Source organism: Capricornis sumatraensis, chromosome 19 (assembly GCF_032405125.1).
Source record: "Capricornis sumatraensis isolate serow.1 chromosome 19, serow.2, whole genome shotgun sequence".
Taxonomy (NCBI): domain Eukaryota; kingdom Metazoa; phylum Chordata; class Mammalia; order Artiodactyla; family Bovidae; genus Capricornis; species Capricornis sumatraensis.
The window spans coordinates 52,995,789-53,012,858 of record NC_091087.1 but is presented as its reverse complement, the minus strand read 5'-3'; the positions used below and the strand labels follow the sequence as shown (position 1 = coordinate 53,012,858).

The 17,070-nt window shown below is 35.6% G+C and overlaps 1 protein-coding gene across 4 annotated transcripts in view; it reads left to right on the top strand.

Moving 5' to 3' along the window:
* Positions 1-17,070, top strand: part of RALGAPA1 (Ral GTPase activating protein catalytic subunit alpha 1) — a 199,743-nt gene that overhangs the window by 119,767 nt on the left and 62,906 nt on the right. For all 4 annotated transcript variants that reach the window (XM_068991191.1, XM_068991192.1, XM_068991190.1 and 1 more), the window contains 4 exons: positions 4,223-4,291; positions 7,945-8,079; positions 8,469-8,652; positions 14,719-15,583. In XM_068991191.1, coding sequence (XP_068847292.1) covers positions 4,223-4,291; positions 7,945-8,079; positions 8,469-8,652; positions 14,719-15,583 — 1,253 coding nt within the window. The remainder of the gene's footprint in view (positions 1-4,222; positions 4,292-7,944; positions 8,080-8,468; positions 8,653-14,718; positions 15,584-17,070) is intronic.

Here is a 17,070-nt window from a genome sequence, read left to right as displayed (position 1 = left end):
CTTTTACAGTGTAAATTACCTTTAGAGGAATTTTTTTACTTGAAGCACTCATTTATAAAAATAGCATGCAATAAAAATACAATAAGTTCACCTCAATACATTTTTAACATACACATTAAAAAATTGAATAAGATCAAGAAATTTTCAGGGTAAATGATAAAATTATATTAATATTTTGCTTTAATAAGGTCTTCTATTTCATACTTCATCAATTTTGTTCATACAATGTTCAGTGTACAATATATGTTAATTTTAAAAGCTGCATTATAAAATTTCTTTTAAAAGTCATATATTTGCAAGTATATATACCACAGTATCCAGGAAGACAAGAGTAAATTATTTTTCCTTCACTTCATTGGGGAATAATTAATAAATATATTTTAAATGTATAAAGCAGTGATATTGTAGAACGGTTACCAAGATCAAGGTAATTAACATATTGATTATTACACATTGTTAATTTTTTTATGGTGAGAATGCTTCAGGTCTACTCTTAGCAACTTTAAGATAGTATTGTATGATTAACTGTATTTATTGTACTATACGATAAATCCTTAAAATTTATTATTCTTTTAACTGAAAATTAGTACCCTTTGACCTCCATCTCCCCAGTTCACTAGACCTCAGCCCCTGGCAACCACTATACTATTCTGTTTCTACAAAATTAGCTTTTTTTAGATTCCACATGTAAGTGATACCATACAATATTATCTTTCTCTGGCTTATTTCATTTAGCATAATACCCTGCAAGTTTTTTCATGTTCTCACAAATGGCAGGATTTTCTTTCCTATGATTTAATAATATTCAATAGTGTATGTATGTACACCACAATTTCTGTATCCATTTTTCTGTCAAAAGACATGTGGGCTGTTCCATATCTTGGCTATTTTGAATAATACTGCAGTGAACATGAGTGTGCCTATATCCCTTTGAGATACTGATTTTATTTCCTTCATATGTATACCCAGAAGTAGTATATATGGTATTTACATTTTTAATTTTATGAGGAACCTCCATACTATTTTTTATAATGACTGTACCAGTTTCCATTCCCACTAAGAGTACATAAGGGTTCCCTTTTCTCCACATTCTCACCAACATTATCTCTTGTCTTTTTAAAAATAGCCATCCTAACAAATATGAGGTGATACTTCATTGTGATTTTGATTTGCAATTTCCTGATGATTACTGATGTTGAGTACTTTACCATGTTCTTGTTGGCCAATTGTGTGTCATTGGCAGAATGTCTACTCAGAATCTTTGCCCTTTTATAGATTCAGATAATTTGTTTGGCTGTTGGGTGTAGAAGTTCCTTGTATATTTTAGATATTAACCCCTTACAGATATATGGTTTGCAAATATTTTTTCCATTCTGTAAGTTGTCTTTTCACTTTATTGATGGTTTCTTTCTCTGTGCAGAAGCTTTTAGTTTATATAGTCCCACTTGTCTTTTTTTGTTGTTGTTGCTTGTGCTTTAGGTATGATTTCCAAAAAATTACTACCAAGACCCATGTCACGGAGCCTTTTTCCTATGTTTTCTTCTAGGAGTTTTAAGGTTTCAAGCCTTTGTATTGAGGCTTTGATCCATTTCAAGTTAATTTTTGTGAGTGGTATAAAGTAGGGGTCCAGTTTCATGCTTTTGCACATGGATACCCAGTTTTTTTCAACACCACATGTGTGTGTGTTCTCGGCACCCTTGTCTAAAATAGATTGTATGTGTGGGTTTATGTCTAGACTTCATTCTAATGCACTGGTCTGGGTGCCTGTTTTTATGTCAGTCCCTTACTGTCAGTGCCATATTTTGATTGTTGTTGTTAAGTCATGTCTGACTCTTTGCGATCCCATGGACTGCAGCATGCCAGGCTTCCCTGTCATTCACTATCTCCCAGAGTTTACTCAGACTCATGTCCTTTGAGTCAGGTGATACTATCCAACCATCTCATCTTTTGTTGCCCCTTTTCCTCCTGCCTCCAATCTTCGCCAGGATCAGGGTCTTTACCAGTGAGTCGGCTCTTCCCATCAGGTGGCCAAAGTATTGGAGCTTCAGCTTCAGCATCAGTCCTTCCAGTGAGTTTTCAGGGTTGATTTCCTTTGGGATTGACTGGTTTTATCTCCTTGCAGTCCAAGGGACTCTCAAGAATCCTTGCCAGCACCACAATTCAAAAGCATCAGTTCTTCGGGGCTCAGTCTTCTTCATGGTCCAACTCTTACATCCGTACATGACTACTGGGAAAACCATAACTTTGATTGTATGGACTTTTGTCGACAAAGTGATGTCTGTGCTTTATAATATGCTGCCTGGGTTTGTCATAGCTTTCCTTCCAAGGAACAAGCATCTTTTAATTCCATGGCTGCGGTCACTGTCCACAGTGATTTTGGAGCCCAAGAAAATAAAGTCTTTCACTGATTCTACTTTTTTCCCCTTCTGTTTGCTATGAAGTGATGGGACCAGATGCCATGATCTTAGGTTTTGGAATGTTGAGCTTCAAGCAAGCTTGTTCACTCTCCTCTTTCACCTTCATCAAGACACTCGTTAGTTCCTCTTCACTTCTGGCCATTATAGTATCATATGCATATCTGAGGTTGTTGATATTTCTCCTATCAATCTTGATTCCAGCTTGTGACTCATCAGCCCAAAATCTCACATGATGTACCCTGCATATAATTTAAATAAGCAGGATGACAGTATACAGCCTTGCTGTACTCCTTTCCCAATTTTGAACCCGTCAGTTGTTCCATGCCCGTGTTCCATATTTTGATTGCTCTGCTGCTGCTGCTAAGTCGCTTCAGTCGTGTCCGACTCTGCGACCCCATAGACAGCAGCCCACTAGGCTCCTCTGTCCCTGGGATTCTCCAGGCAAGAATACTGGAGTGGGTTGCCATTTCCTTCTCCAATCCATGAAAGTGAAAAGTGAAAGTGAAGTCCTCAGTTGTGCCCGACTCTTCGCGACCCCATGGACTGCAGCCTACCAGGCTCCTCCATCCATGGGATTTTCCAGGCAAGAGTACTGGAGTGGGGTGCCATTGCCTTCTCTGTTGATTGCTCTAGCTTTATAATAAAACTTGAAATCAGGAAGTGTGAAGCTTTGTTCTTTTTTCTCAAGATTGCTTTGGCTCTTTGGTTTTGTGTGTGGTGGTGGGGCGGGGGGGAGGAAGTCTATTCAAATTTTATGATATTTTAGGATAGTTCTCTCTAATTCTGAGAAAAATGCCACTGGAATTTTGATAGGTATTACACTGAATCTGTAGATCACTATGGGTAGTGTGAGCAATTAAACTGTTAATTATTCCAATCTATAGCATGGAATATCTTTCCATTTATTTGTCTTCTTCAGTTTCATTCACTAGTGTTTTCTAATTTTCAGTATATAGGTCTTTCACCTCCTTGGTTAAATTTATTCCTAAGCATTTTATTGACTTTGATGGTATTATAAATTAAGTTCTCTTTGTGATAGTTTATTGTTGGTGTATAGGAATGCAACTGGATTTTATGTGTTGTTTTGCATCCTGCACTAATCTAATAGGTTGTTTCTGTGGAATGTTTAGGATTTCCTGGGTATAGGATCATGTCATCTACAAAGAGAAATAATTTTATTTCTTCCTTTCAGATTTGGATGCTTTTTATTTCTTTCTCTTACTTAATTGGTGTGGTAGGATTTCCCATACTGTGTGGAATAGAAATGACAGTTAAGAGCATCCTTGTCTTATTCCCAACTTTAGAGGAAAGGACATTGACTTTTTACCTTCAGATATGTTGCTAGCTTTGGGCTTGTCCTATATGGAGTTTATTATGTTAAGATACATTCCTTCTTAACTTGTTGATTAAAGCAGATGTCTTCAGTAGTAAATTACCAATGGTTTTTATATGTCATTTTGTTTATCTGTATCTTTTGATTTTTCTGTCAGAACATATATTACTTGTATATTTATACATATTGATTCAAGAATTGAATCTATAAGAAAACCATTTATAGTTAAGAGAGCGTATATAACTTTGGTTCTGTACATTAATATTGTAAATGTTTGATAGTGTACTTGAAAAACTGACCTATTAAAAATTACTTTGACATAACAGTATATTTTGGCTTAAACTTTCAACAGTATATTTTCTTTTCTTTTTTTTTTAACAGTATATTTTCTATCACTTTATTAGCGTTAGTGTTTGTTTTAAGATATAGTATTAGTTTGACATATTTTGAGCTTTTTTTAAATTTCTTACAGATTCTAATAGCCACTATTACCCATCTTTTGCCAAGTACGGAAGCGTCATCTTATGAAATGGACAAGAGGGTAATTTAAATTTGTTTTTATATTTAACAATATGATTATCTAGTAAAATATTTATATTTTTAAACCATGAAAGTGTATATATTTATATGGGACACAATCTTACATTAATTATGAGATATAGCTTTCCATTATTTAAGTATAACTAAATTATATTTTTAGTTCATATTTCAAATTAATCATGGTCATTTGATAAAGTCTTTTTGTAAGGAATTTGGGAGGGTTCTGTCCATTTTATTTTTTTTTTTAGTTGTTATGATCTTATTTATGCTTGAAAGTTATTAATTGTGAGGAATTCATTCTTAAGGAAGCCATGCATTTTAATATAACTGTTACTGATAGGAAGTAAAGAAATTTCCAATGAGGAAAGTTCATATAATGTATAAAGGTATGACACTTTGGAGAAGACATACCCTTTGGCCATCAAAATGTTCTACAAGATTGTATTTACCTCGGTAAATTTATTATGAGATTCCTTTAATTATTTCAGATATTGTACTTATCAGTCTAAAGTTTCTATTTGATATCTCTTTATAGTTTTCATGTCTTTCCTGAAATTCTGCATTATTTCATCAGTTATCTCTGTTTTCTTTCATAGATTTTTAACATATGTATGTAATTAAAGTTCTAGCTGCTAAATTCAGTATCTGGATTATTGATGAGTCTGTTTCCATTGAACTTTTTTCCTAAAGACTATAGGTTCCACTTTGCTGTTGGTTCATATGTCTGTTAATTTTTTGCACATAGCTTGTTATAGGGACTCTAGATATGGGCTGCCCAAATGGTAGCTGCTTACCATGTGTGACTTTAAATAAAATTAAATTGAACATTTACATGAAAATTTTAATTCCTTGTTTGTACCAGCCACATTTCAAGTGCTCAGTAGACACATGGGCAAATATATACTATTTCCATCACTGCACAAAGTTCTATCAGACAGTGTTGCTCTAGATCCTGTTAATTTTCTCTGAAAATTATTCCTTCTCATTTTCGCATCCCAATCTTGAATTCTCTTCTCCAAATCTCAATGTTAGGATTTCTTAATCATATTGTGTTGAAATCTCATGTATTCTGCCCATTGTTTACAGAACTCTGCAGTTATAATTATGTTTCTGGACCTCTTCTCAGTTATTTTCTTGTGTGGGCTTGTTGTTTGGTTGCTACATCGTGTCTGACTCTTTTCGACCGCATACTCAGCACGCCAGGATACTCTGTCTTTCACTATCTCCCAGAGTTTGCTCAAATTCATGTCCGTTTGAGCAAAGTGATTGAGTCAGTGATGCTTTTTAACATTTTTTGGTCTTTCCTGTTGTCTTCCATATCACTAACTTCATGAGTTTACCTAAGAATTTTTTATTCTTCCTCTTTGTACTTAGTTTAAAACTTATTTGATTGTATTATCTAATGATTGATGAATACATTCTCCCTCATCTTTAAAAGACCCTGTTACTCCATTTTTAGACAGGAGTCCTTCATTTTAGTGTCTTAACCTATGGTCAAGAATTCCAGATCCAATTTGTGAACTATATCTGGGTCACTAGTTAGCCACCTCCTTCTTTATCATTTTGTCTTCCAAAGGCCTAGCTATTCATAAAAAAAAAAGCTCCACTACCAGGTTTTTGTTCCCCGCCTACTTTATTCACTAAACATTTATTAATCACAAAATATGTCTGTGGTATTCTGCTGGGAGCTAGTTAAACAGACATAAATAAGATGGTCCCTGCTCTCCTGGATTTTGAAGATTAGAGAGACAAGTGAAGCAATCCAGTATAGTAAGTGCTTACTGTAAAAAGTAGAAAAATGTGTATGATACAAGGTAGAGGAGGAAGTAATTAACTATCAAGGCAGGAGGACTTGTTTTAAGGGAACAGTTGCTTAAAGATGAATGGGGTCTTCTACATAAGTGGAAACAAGTAGAGTCAAGAGTTATTCCAAGTGGAGGGAATAGCATGAGTAAAATCATGTGTACAGTGTCATGGTGTGTTATGGGAAGACAGTTGTGGTTAGTCAGTTATGTCCAACTCTTTGTGACCCCATGGACTGCAGCACGCCAGGCTTCCCTGTCCTTTACTATCTCCCAGAGTTCACTCAACCCATGTTCATTGATTCGGTGATGCCATCCAACCATCTCATCCTCTGTCATCCCCTTCTCCTCCTGCCTTCAATCTTCCATAGCATCAGGCTCTTTTCTAATGAGTCAGCTCTTTGCATCAGGTGGCCAAGGTATTGGAGCTTCAACTTCAGCATCAGTCCTTCCAATGAATATTCAGGGTCAGTTTCCTTTAGGATTGACTGATTTGATCTCCTAGCAGTCCAAGGGACTCTCAGAAGTCTTCTCCAACATCACAGTTCAAAAATCAATTCTTCAATGTTCAGCCTTCTTCATGATCCAATTCTCACATCCATATGTGACTACTGGAAAAACCATAGCTTTAACTATATAGACCTTTGTTGGCAAAGTAATGTCTCTGCTTTTTAATACACTGTCTAGGTTTGTTATAACTTTTCTTCCAAGGAACAAGCATCTTTTAATGTTATGGGAAGACATAATGTTATGGGAAGGCAGTAGGCAATTATTTCCATATTATAGGACATGAAATGCATGATTCAAGGTTGGGGAATTAGGCATTAGACATAGAAAGGGGTCAGAATTCTACATTAAGAAACTTGGGCTTTTGAGAAAGTTGTTTTTTTGAAAGTGACTTTTTGGAAAGGTTTTAATATGCAACAGAATGCCAAATTTGTGAGAGATCACTTAAGAATGTGCAAAAGGAATAATATAGTAATTGTTAATTATGGTAATCTCTATGAGAATTTGTAATGTTCTGAAATAAAGCTAAAGGAATAAAGGTAAATATTGACAAAGTGGCATCCATCACTAGCATCAGGAATAAAGAAAAAGGCAGGATATTTGAAGAAAGATGAATTTCAGTTTTTAGTGTGTTGCACGTAAGCAGTGATGCCCAGGTAGAGACCACCATCTATATAACTGAAGTAGTAAATTTGAGGCTGGAAACAAAATTATTGGCATTGTCAATACATGAGTTGTATTAAACTGGGAATATATGTGATCACTTAAGGAGAAGCTCAAGAGTAAGATAGGTTAGCAAAGTATAACACCTTGAAGAGTAACAGTTAAAGAATAGGCAGAGAGGGAGTCCCAAGATAGTGACCTAGAGCTCCTGAGTTTTCCTCCTCTCCTGGACCTGTGGAAAATATAGCTACACGTGGAACAGTTCTCTCTGAGAGAAATCCAGAAACTAATCAAGTGACCTCTACACATCCAAGTGACTGAGAAAATATCTACATCAAAAATAGGTAGGAAAGGCTGTAGCACTTGTCATAAACCCCACTCCTAGCGTAGCTCCATACAATCAGGAGGAAATGCCCAACTCACACTCTGTCAGAGGAGAGAAGGGTTTAGACCATACGTCTAGCACTCCACCATTTAAGCCTGCCACCCAAGGGACAGGTGCCAAATCACCTGGCTTGTACCTAGTTCCTCATTCTCATTTATGCTTGTGCTTCACAAAAGCTTACAGTGGGAGAATGGGTGAAAGCTCATTTGCTGTGTATATTTTATACTTACAGATAATTTGAAGTTTGAATGTTCTGTTTTCTGGTTATACTGAGGATGTGGGGTTTTGTTGTTTCAGTTGGTGGTATCCTTACTTCTGTGTCTTCTGGACTGGATCATGGCCTTACCTCTTAAGACACTGCTCCAACCAGTCCATGCTACAGGAGCAGAAAATGATAAAATAGAAAAATCTGTTCTTAACTGCATTTATAAGGTAAACTTTGCTTTATCATTTATTTGGTAACCAAGGATTTTTGAAACCTAAAGAATTAACATTTCTTAGTATTGCATTTTCATTGTTTTAGAGCTAGCAATTTTCTAAGAACATAGATTTATCTTACAGTACCTGTGGATAATTTAAAAGTACTTCTTACAAGACTTTGTTTCATTGCAAAATGTTGAAAAGTGAAATCTTTGTTGAATGTGAGAATCATTAGTTAAATATTGCTCATTCTTTTTAAGAAAAATTTTACCTTGATTGAAGAGGTGTGTTTAAATATTTAAAAATTTTGTCAAGTTCTTGTATTAGCAGTTGTTTTCTCCTTTTACCTTTATTTTCACTGAAAAGGAAAATGTGGTATGTTTTTTCCCCTGTATTTGCAGGTATTACATGGGTGTGTTTATGGAGCTCAGTGTTTTAGCAATCCGAGGTATTTTCCAATAAGCCTTTCTGATTTGGCATCTGTAGATTATGATCCTTTTATGCATTTGGAAAGCCTAAAAGAGCCTGAACCTTTGCACTCTCCTGATTCGGAACGATCTTCTAAACTCCAGCCAGTAACAGAAGGTAAAATGAATTCTCTTCAGGACAGTACTATTGCTTGGGTTCTGCCAGAGTATGCTTTGAGGCCTACGTAGAAATACTGGAAGGAAGTATGCCTTACTTTATAATTGTTTACCTTGCCATGTATATTATAACTAAAGTTCATTTTTAGTTTAAGAAATAACTTCAGATACACAAGTACTAAGATGATACGTGATGACATTCCCTTTATACTTATAGGTATTCTGATACTGATTAAGTTCTTTAACCATATTGTGATTAAGTTCTGATTAAGTTCTTTATTCTGATTAAGTTCTTTAACCATATAGTTTTTATTTCTGATTAAGTTCTTTAACCATACAGTTTTTATATTCAGTGAGTTTACTATCTGAGATAAGGAAATATGTAGACAAGTAACCTTATGATATGACTACATATAAAAATAAAAGTACAGCCAAGATGCAGGGGTATAGTATGATGCAGGGGACTCAAACACAGTGTTCTTCAACAATCTAGAGGGGTGGGAGGTGGGAGGGACATTCATCAGGGAGGGGACATATGTATGCTGATTCATGTCGATGTATGGCAGAAACCAACACGATATTGTAAAGCAATTATCCTTCAATTAAAAATAAAAAAAAGATGCAGGGGTAGCCCAGAGGAATCCCGCAATTATTGAAGGGTTTTAAGGAGGTGTGATATACATGGTAAAACTAGTATTAAGAGCTCTTTGAGAGTAGTATTTTAGGAATCAGCAGACTGTGGCCCACACCTGCCATCTAAATACAGTTTTATTGAGACACATCCATGCTGTTCATTTAAATATCATAATGGCTGCTTTTGTGTATTAATAGCAGTGTTGAGTAGTTTGGACAGAGAGAGCATGGCCCATAAAACCAAAGATAATTTACTGTCCTTTGCAGAGAAAGGGATTTGCTTGATCTCTAATATGTTAGATTGATTTTTAGGGAGCTTGCAGTAGGAGAGACAAGAGTTGCTAAAGGGTTAAATTGGTTATATCTTCCCCAAACTAGACCAAGAATATGAGAAAGTTTAGAGAATTAGGGAGGGAAATGAGAGCAATATTAGAAATGGTTTAACTAGGAGCGCCTGTTGGATATTCATGTGACTTAGTGGGACAGTTCATTGTACATGCAGATCTCCACCTTAGCAGAGAGGTCTTTGTTAGGAATATGTATTTACACAGATGTGTGTGTTCTGAGAAGAAAAGGTTAGAAAGGAAGGGAAACCAGGAAAGAGTAGTTTCTCAGAAAGAGAAGAAAAATTTTTGAAAGACTGGCTAAAGGTATTAAATGATAGAGATATTAAGTACAAAAAGACTGACAAATACATCTACTTTGGTTTCAGCAGAGAAGTAGAAGACAGAAGTGGATGGCTGTGGGTTAAAGAGCAAGCGGGACTTAAGGAAGTAGAGCCATTTGTCAAAAGTGCTCTTTTAAAAAGTCAAGAAAAATGATAAAACAGAGAAGATTATTCAGGATTAAAGGAGTTTTAAAAAGAGCTAAACTCAATTATAAGCTGAGAAAGAAAGTTGTAAGGGGTTCATTAACAGAGTGAAGTTCCTGAGAGCTAGAAAGTTTAGGTATTAATATTAGCTCTTCTTCTGAAATCAGAAAGATGAAGAAAATTGAAATAAGTTAAGAGGACTGACAGAAGTATTGAGGACCCAATAGAAAGGGGAAACCACAATGTTTTGTTTACATCTCTCAACATTCCGTAAATTGGATCTGGCAGATAGACAAGGGAATGATGGCTCTCAGAATATTGGTATATGGTTTAATTATAGAGTCTAGGGTTGGTGAGGATTGAACTGATGTTAGGAAATAGCTAATTAGCTGGAAGAAAGTAGAAGTGATCCTATGAATCAGAAAGTTGATGTGGTTGGTGATAAGTTTGAGCAATGATCCTCAGCCTTGGCTACGTATTACAATACTGATATTCTGGTCCCATCCATAGAGGTTTTGATATATTGATCTGGGATTCCTCAGGCTTTTAAAACGTTGCAGATGATTAATATCCAGCCAAGGTTGAGAACTGCTGAGCTTATCAGTATGTTAGGACAGTGGTTTATTAAATGAGTTTTTAAGCAGCAGACACTCTTCAGATAAATTTCACAAGGAAGTCTACTTTGTAAAACTTCTTAAAGTAGAGCTACAGTGAAGATTCGGCAGATTTCTTTCCCATTCATGTCTAAGAGCCCTCTCCAAGGGCTCTACAGAACAGAAATGGAAAGTCAGTAGATTAGGAGGTTTTGGTTAGAGTATAAACTATTAAGGAAAAGTTTGATTTTTTAAAGGTAAAATAGTTATAAATGATTAAAACATTCAGAATGTGGCCATGGTAATGGATTGATGACATAAAATGCAAGTGAAGGTATAAAGTTATGTATCAAGGAAATACAGGGCTTGGATTTTGAGTCAACCACAAATACCTAATAGTTTGTCTAGATCACATATGTACAAGTGAACTAGGAATGTAATAAAAATAATTCAGACAATAATTGATATAGATGACTTATTTCTTTAGATTTGGCATAGTATAATACAGTGTTTATTTTACTTAAAAACAAAGTTAAATGAAAATATTCTTTCCTTTTTGCATTTTTAAAGGTGTAAAACAATAAAACTTGGCTCAGGGCAATATAGTATATTTCTTAAACAGTGAAATAAATAGTTTACTTAATATTTACTTACTAAAAGGGAAGTTTTAATGTATTTCATGTAAAATTTACTGTGCTGTTAACAGTCACTGTAAAAGAAAGGTGTAAAGATTTTAAACAGATGAGCTTTATATTGATACCAAATACTCCATGGGGTACTATTCTCTAAATGTATTAAAGTTGTTCCCTTTGGACTTTCTTAAAGGTATTAAGGACCAGATAAATGCAGAACCTTTTAGGAACAGCTGTGAGCTAACAGCAGGTGATTCTGTGGTCTGTAGTGACTACATGCTGAGGGTTTTTTGTTTTATTTTAATGTGGCAAAAATGGCTAATTGTTGATGCATGCCTTGTCTAAGGCATGCATCATCATCTTCAAGTACTTTTTTGGCCAAAGATTTCTAAACACACAGTGTCCCTAATAAGCTCAGTATTGGACTGAACAAATCTGATTTGAAAACTATTGGCAGGAGTAGCTGTAATTATTAAATTTACTAAAGAAGCAAGATAGTGAAGTTGGCTTTTTGTCAAATGGCAGTAGTCTTATTAGCAGAAAGTCATCATTTGCAGGGTCAGAGTGAAAGAAGGCTCCAAAGGATTCATTCTGTCTTAATTATAGTTTCACCTGTACATATTATGCAAAGCTAATATTTAAAGCATTTGCCAAAATTAACTTCCTCTGCATGTTCTGTTATAGTGCAGTGAATTGCAGCAGCTTTTTATGTCTTGCTGCTTTTGTGTGCCATAATAATCTGTAATTATGGGTTTGCTGCAAATGCTTGTAGGGTTTGTTTAATCTGACTATCTGAAAAGACAACCTTGAATAGACTTACTTAAATGAATGATAGTTACCCAAAGCATTAGAAGCACTGATATCTTCATTTTGCATTTTCTCACAAGGCTAGTTATTTTAGAATTTCATTTTTAATTTCTAAATTAGAGAATTTCATGTTTTTTATATCTAGGTAGATATGTAGAAGATATGTATGTTCAATTGCTAATGATTCAAAATAAATCTAAGTAATCCTAACTGCCAAATTAATAAGTTGAGGGTTTTTTTTTTTTTTAATCCTTGTATATTTTTAAATATCCTGAAATTAGAGAAGCAGTTTAGGAAAGAAAATGCTTTTACCAACTTGTGAAATCTAAGTTCATTTGTTAAATGTTCTCGGTGTTAGTAATTATGACATGCGTGAAGAAGCTCACTAAACTGCATTCTCACTGTCTCTTTCCTTGAGGGGAGCATGTATAGAATGGACAGGACCTAGACTTAAGTTATTTCAGTTTTAGGGAAGAAGCTGGCTCATTCTTACAGTTTAGTTATAGGCAAGTTTGCAAATGGAACTCATAAAACCTTTGTGACTTACAGTGCTCTCAAAATTGATTTGTATTGTTTCAGTTATATCAGGCTTTGTATATGAGTTTTCAGTTCATCTTTACCAAAAACTCCATGGTATCCTTAGAGAAAAATGGAGTTTAAGAAGTTTTATGTGACTTGTCCATGATCACAGAAGAAGCCAAAGTCAGAAATTCTTCTCTTTTCTGTAGTCCATTTTTATTAAATTACACTCTTTTGCTTCTTTAGAAATGTCTGCAAAGATTCACTGCCTAAATGAGTCACCTGTTTGTCACTCAAAAGGAAGAAAGGGGAAAAAAATTTTCTTGCATAAACTTCATTTAATCATAATTATCTATTACTGTTTAAAACATGGCTTAGTTTATTTATTTGTTTTTTTCATGGTTTAGTTTAAATGAGTTTTTCCAGTTGATCTTGGCCATTTATTAATTTATGTTAAGTACCCTTTTTTGACTCTGTACGCAGAAAAAACTTATTTGAATGCGTTGTTTCCGTATGTCAAAGTAATTTGCCAGAAGAAAAGGACAATTTAACAAAAGAGAAAAATACAGAGATTTGAGTTGTGATAAAGATGAAAATAATACTGCCCCAATGTGATACCTTCTGTGGCAAATCCCTGAACTTGTGAACCCATTTGTCTTCTTGTTCAAAATGAGAAGTATTGGCTAGTTTATCTGCAAGGCCCCTTACAGTGTGAACACTCGTTATACTCTGAGTTATAATTAGAGAAGCAAAAGCAGGCACTAGATTCAGATTACCCGTTCCTCATCATTTAGTGGCATATCTTTTTACTTTACCATAGTAAGTCTTGAAAATGTAGGACTGAATTAAGATCAGTCATTTAGTTTGTTATGTAGTGTTAAAATAGCTCATTTTCAGAGCTAGCTGTAACTATAATCAAAAAACAGCTCGATGAAATTGGAACTTTTTAAGTAAATTCAAGAATGTTTATATATACATATATGTAATAAAACTTGATTGATCATGGAAGAAGATTAAAATTTTGACAGTAACATTTCCAAATCAACAAAGTCCAAAGAAAATTGTTCTTTTTTATATTTGGAATAATGAAGATGTTATTGGTATTAATAGCATAGCTGCTGACTTGTTGCTTACGCTTTGCCTGTACCGAGGGGTGTCAGTGCCTGGAGTATATGACACTATTTGTCTCTCTTGCCTCTTGCCTCTTTTTAAGTAATCATGCCAACAGGGTACAACTTAGTTCCCGTGTGAACTTTTAAAAGTTGAGTTTCCTCTCTTTCTTTCTGCCTTTACTCTTTTTATGTGTTCTTCGTCTTCCTTCCACCCTCCCCTCCTTTTTCCTCTTCCTTCAGGTCCTGACATTAGGCACCTTGCCTCTTCAGGCCTCTTATTGCTATATTCTTTGAGTTTTCTGTTTTTACCATTTCCTGTTGGGTTTTTTTTTTTTTAAGTTACTCATATAGATGTGCTCCTTACCTGTTTACTGCCTTAGAAAAATAGGCAAGCCATAAATATTTTTCCTTTAAAGTTTCCTTGGCATGTACAGGCCACACTGACTCACTGTTTAAATTGACCCTGACTCCTGAAGTTTAGTAGAAAGATTACTTTTCTGTGACACTTTCACATCATCCATCTAAGCCATAGTTAAATGCTATTCAAGGCATGTTACAAACTATGTCTCTGCATCTCCTGATAAGATAAACTTATCGGTTGGATTTTGTTGACCTTTTAATCTGGGAGCAAAGCTATTTCACATGATTTAAAACAATTTTGAACCTTCTTTGAAGGTATGATGTACATTTAAGGGCCTCAATTTAAATTATTAATAAGAATCCATAAGCAAAAATTTCAAAAAGGGCTTTCTTATAAAAATTAACAAAACTTTATCTGAGTAGTTTTCTTCTTTGCCATCATTCTTGTAGTTCATATGCTATATTGGAAATATTTGCTCTAATATTTGAATGTGATTTTGATAATGTGATGGAATCCCTATTTGCTGTCTGTTTCACTGTTATATGACTCTCTAGGAAGCAGCAGTATTCTCACTCACTTATATTCTTCTTTATTCCTAGTGAAAACTCAAATGCAACAAGGATTAATCTCCATAGCTGCCCGCACCGTTATTACACATCTGGTGAATCACTTGGGCCATTATCCAATGAGCGGTGGTCCTGCTATGTTAACAAGTCAGGTGTGTGAGAATCACGACAATCATTACAGTGAAAGCACTGAACTTTCCCCTGAACTCTTCGAGAGTCCAAATATTCAGTTTTTTGTGTTAAACAATACAACCTTAGTGTCCTGTATCCAGATCAGAGCTGAAGAGAGTATACCTGGAGGAGGTTTATCTGCTGGTCTTGCATCAGCCAATTCAAATGTCAGAATTATAGTACGTGATCTTTCTGGAAAATATTCATGGGATTCTGCCATCCTGTATGGACCACCTCTTGTAAGTGGTCTATCAGAACCTACATCTCTCGTACTTTCATTGTCTCACCAAGAGAAGCCAGAAGAACCTTCTGCATCTAATGAATGCTTAGAAGATATAACAGTTAAAGATGGGATTTCCCTCCAGTTTAAAAGAAGTTTTAGAGAAACTGTACCAACTTGGGACACAATCAGAGATGAAGAAGATGTTCTTGATGAGCTTTTGCAGTATTTAGGTGTAACCAGTCCTGAATGCTTACAGAGAACTGGAGTCTCACTTAATATTCCTGCTCCACAGCCTGTGTGCATTTCTGAAAAACAGGAGAATGATGTTATTAATGCTATCCTTAAGCAGCATACAGAGGAAAAAGAATTTGTTGAGAAACACTTTAATGACTTAAACATGAAAGCTGCAGAACAAGATGAACCAACACCTCAGAAACCTCAGTCAGCATTTTATTATTGCAGATTGCTTCTTAGTATATTGGGAATGAATTCCTGGGACAAAAGGTAAGGATAAAGGACAGGTTTTTCCTTTTTTAAAAGAAATATTAGTCTTAATCATTTTATGATCAGCATTTTAGTCTCCATTCTTTCCCTCACTAAATTTTACCTACCAGTTAGTTCTTTGACCAGTAGGCAGATTTTCTTTCTTTTTTTAGTCCACAGAGTCATAATCAGGTTTCAGAGGAATAAGAAGATAATTGAATCTAATGAATTAACTCTAACATTTTCATAATGACTAGTATAACTATCTGACTTAGAACACATAGCTCAAATAATTGAGAAAAATCTTTTTTCCAACCTTCATGTAAGCTAATAGGAAAAACTGTTTTCTTACAACACTTCTGACACCAAATGTGTGAGTTTTTCACACCAGGCAGTTTCAACAATACCTGGAGTTACCACAGACAAGAGCTTAGACTGATGAGATTGCCCTCTACTTCAGACACCAATTGCAAGTCTGGGTAAATCAGGGGTTCCCACAACTCCTTTCTTGGATTTGATAATTAATTATAATGACTCTTAAAACATTTACTTAGCTTTATCAGTGTGTTATAAGGGACAATTAAAGGACATAGATGAGCAGCCAGATGAAGAGGTATGTGGAGTAAAGTCTGGAAGGATTCCAAGTGTGGAAATTCTGTCCCTGTGGAGTTGGAGTGTGCCACCCTCCCAGCACATTGAATGTGTTCAACCAGGAAGCTCCCTGAATCCCCTTGTTTTATTTTTATGGAGGTCTTACCGTGTAGGCATGATTGATTATTAACTCAATTCTCTAGTTCTTCTCTCTCTCCAGACGCAGGGCTGAAACTTTCAAGCTTGCTCTTTCTGGTGGCTTGCTCTTTCTGGTGGCTTACTCTTTCTGGTGATGAGGCACCATCCTGAGGTTAACGAGAACACCACCAAAAGTTACCTTATTAGAACAAAATTAAAAGGAAACTCCAGAGGTTTTAGGAAGTCTGTGTACGACTCTACTGTCACCTCCTGCTGCTGCTGCTAAGTCGCTTCAGTTGTGTCCGACTCCTTGCGACCCCAGAGACGGAAGCCCATCAGGCTCCACCGTCACTGGCATTCTCCAAGCAAGAACACTGGAGCGGGTTGCCATTGCCTTCTCCAACGGTCACCTCCTGTGCTCAGTAAATTACAAGAGTTTTAGGAGCTCTGTTTGAGAAATTGGGGACACAGCCCCAGTGTATATTTCTGTGTCATATGATACATATCTCCCCAATTTCTCAAACAGAGCTCCTAAAACTCTTGTAATTTCTTGAGTATAGGAGGTGACAGTTGGAGAAGGAAATGGCAACCCACTCCAGTGTTCTTGCCTGGAGAATGCCAGGGACGGGGGAGCCTAGTGGGCTGCCGTCTCTGGGGTCGCACAGAGTCGGACACAACTGAAGCGACTTAGCGGCAGCAGCAGCAGCTACTCTCTTTTGCTGTGCAATGGCCCGTATGTTGTTTCTTGAGAAAAAGAAAGGAAGCTCTATTTTACTTTC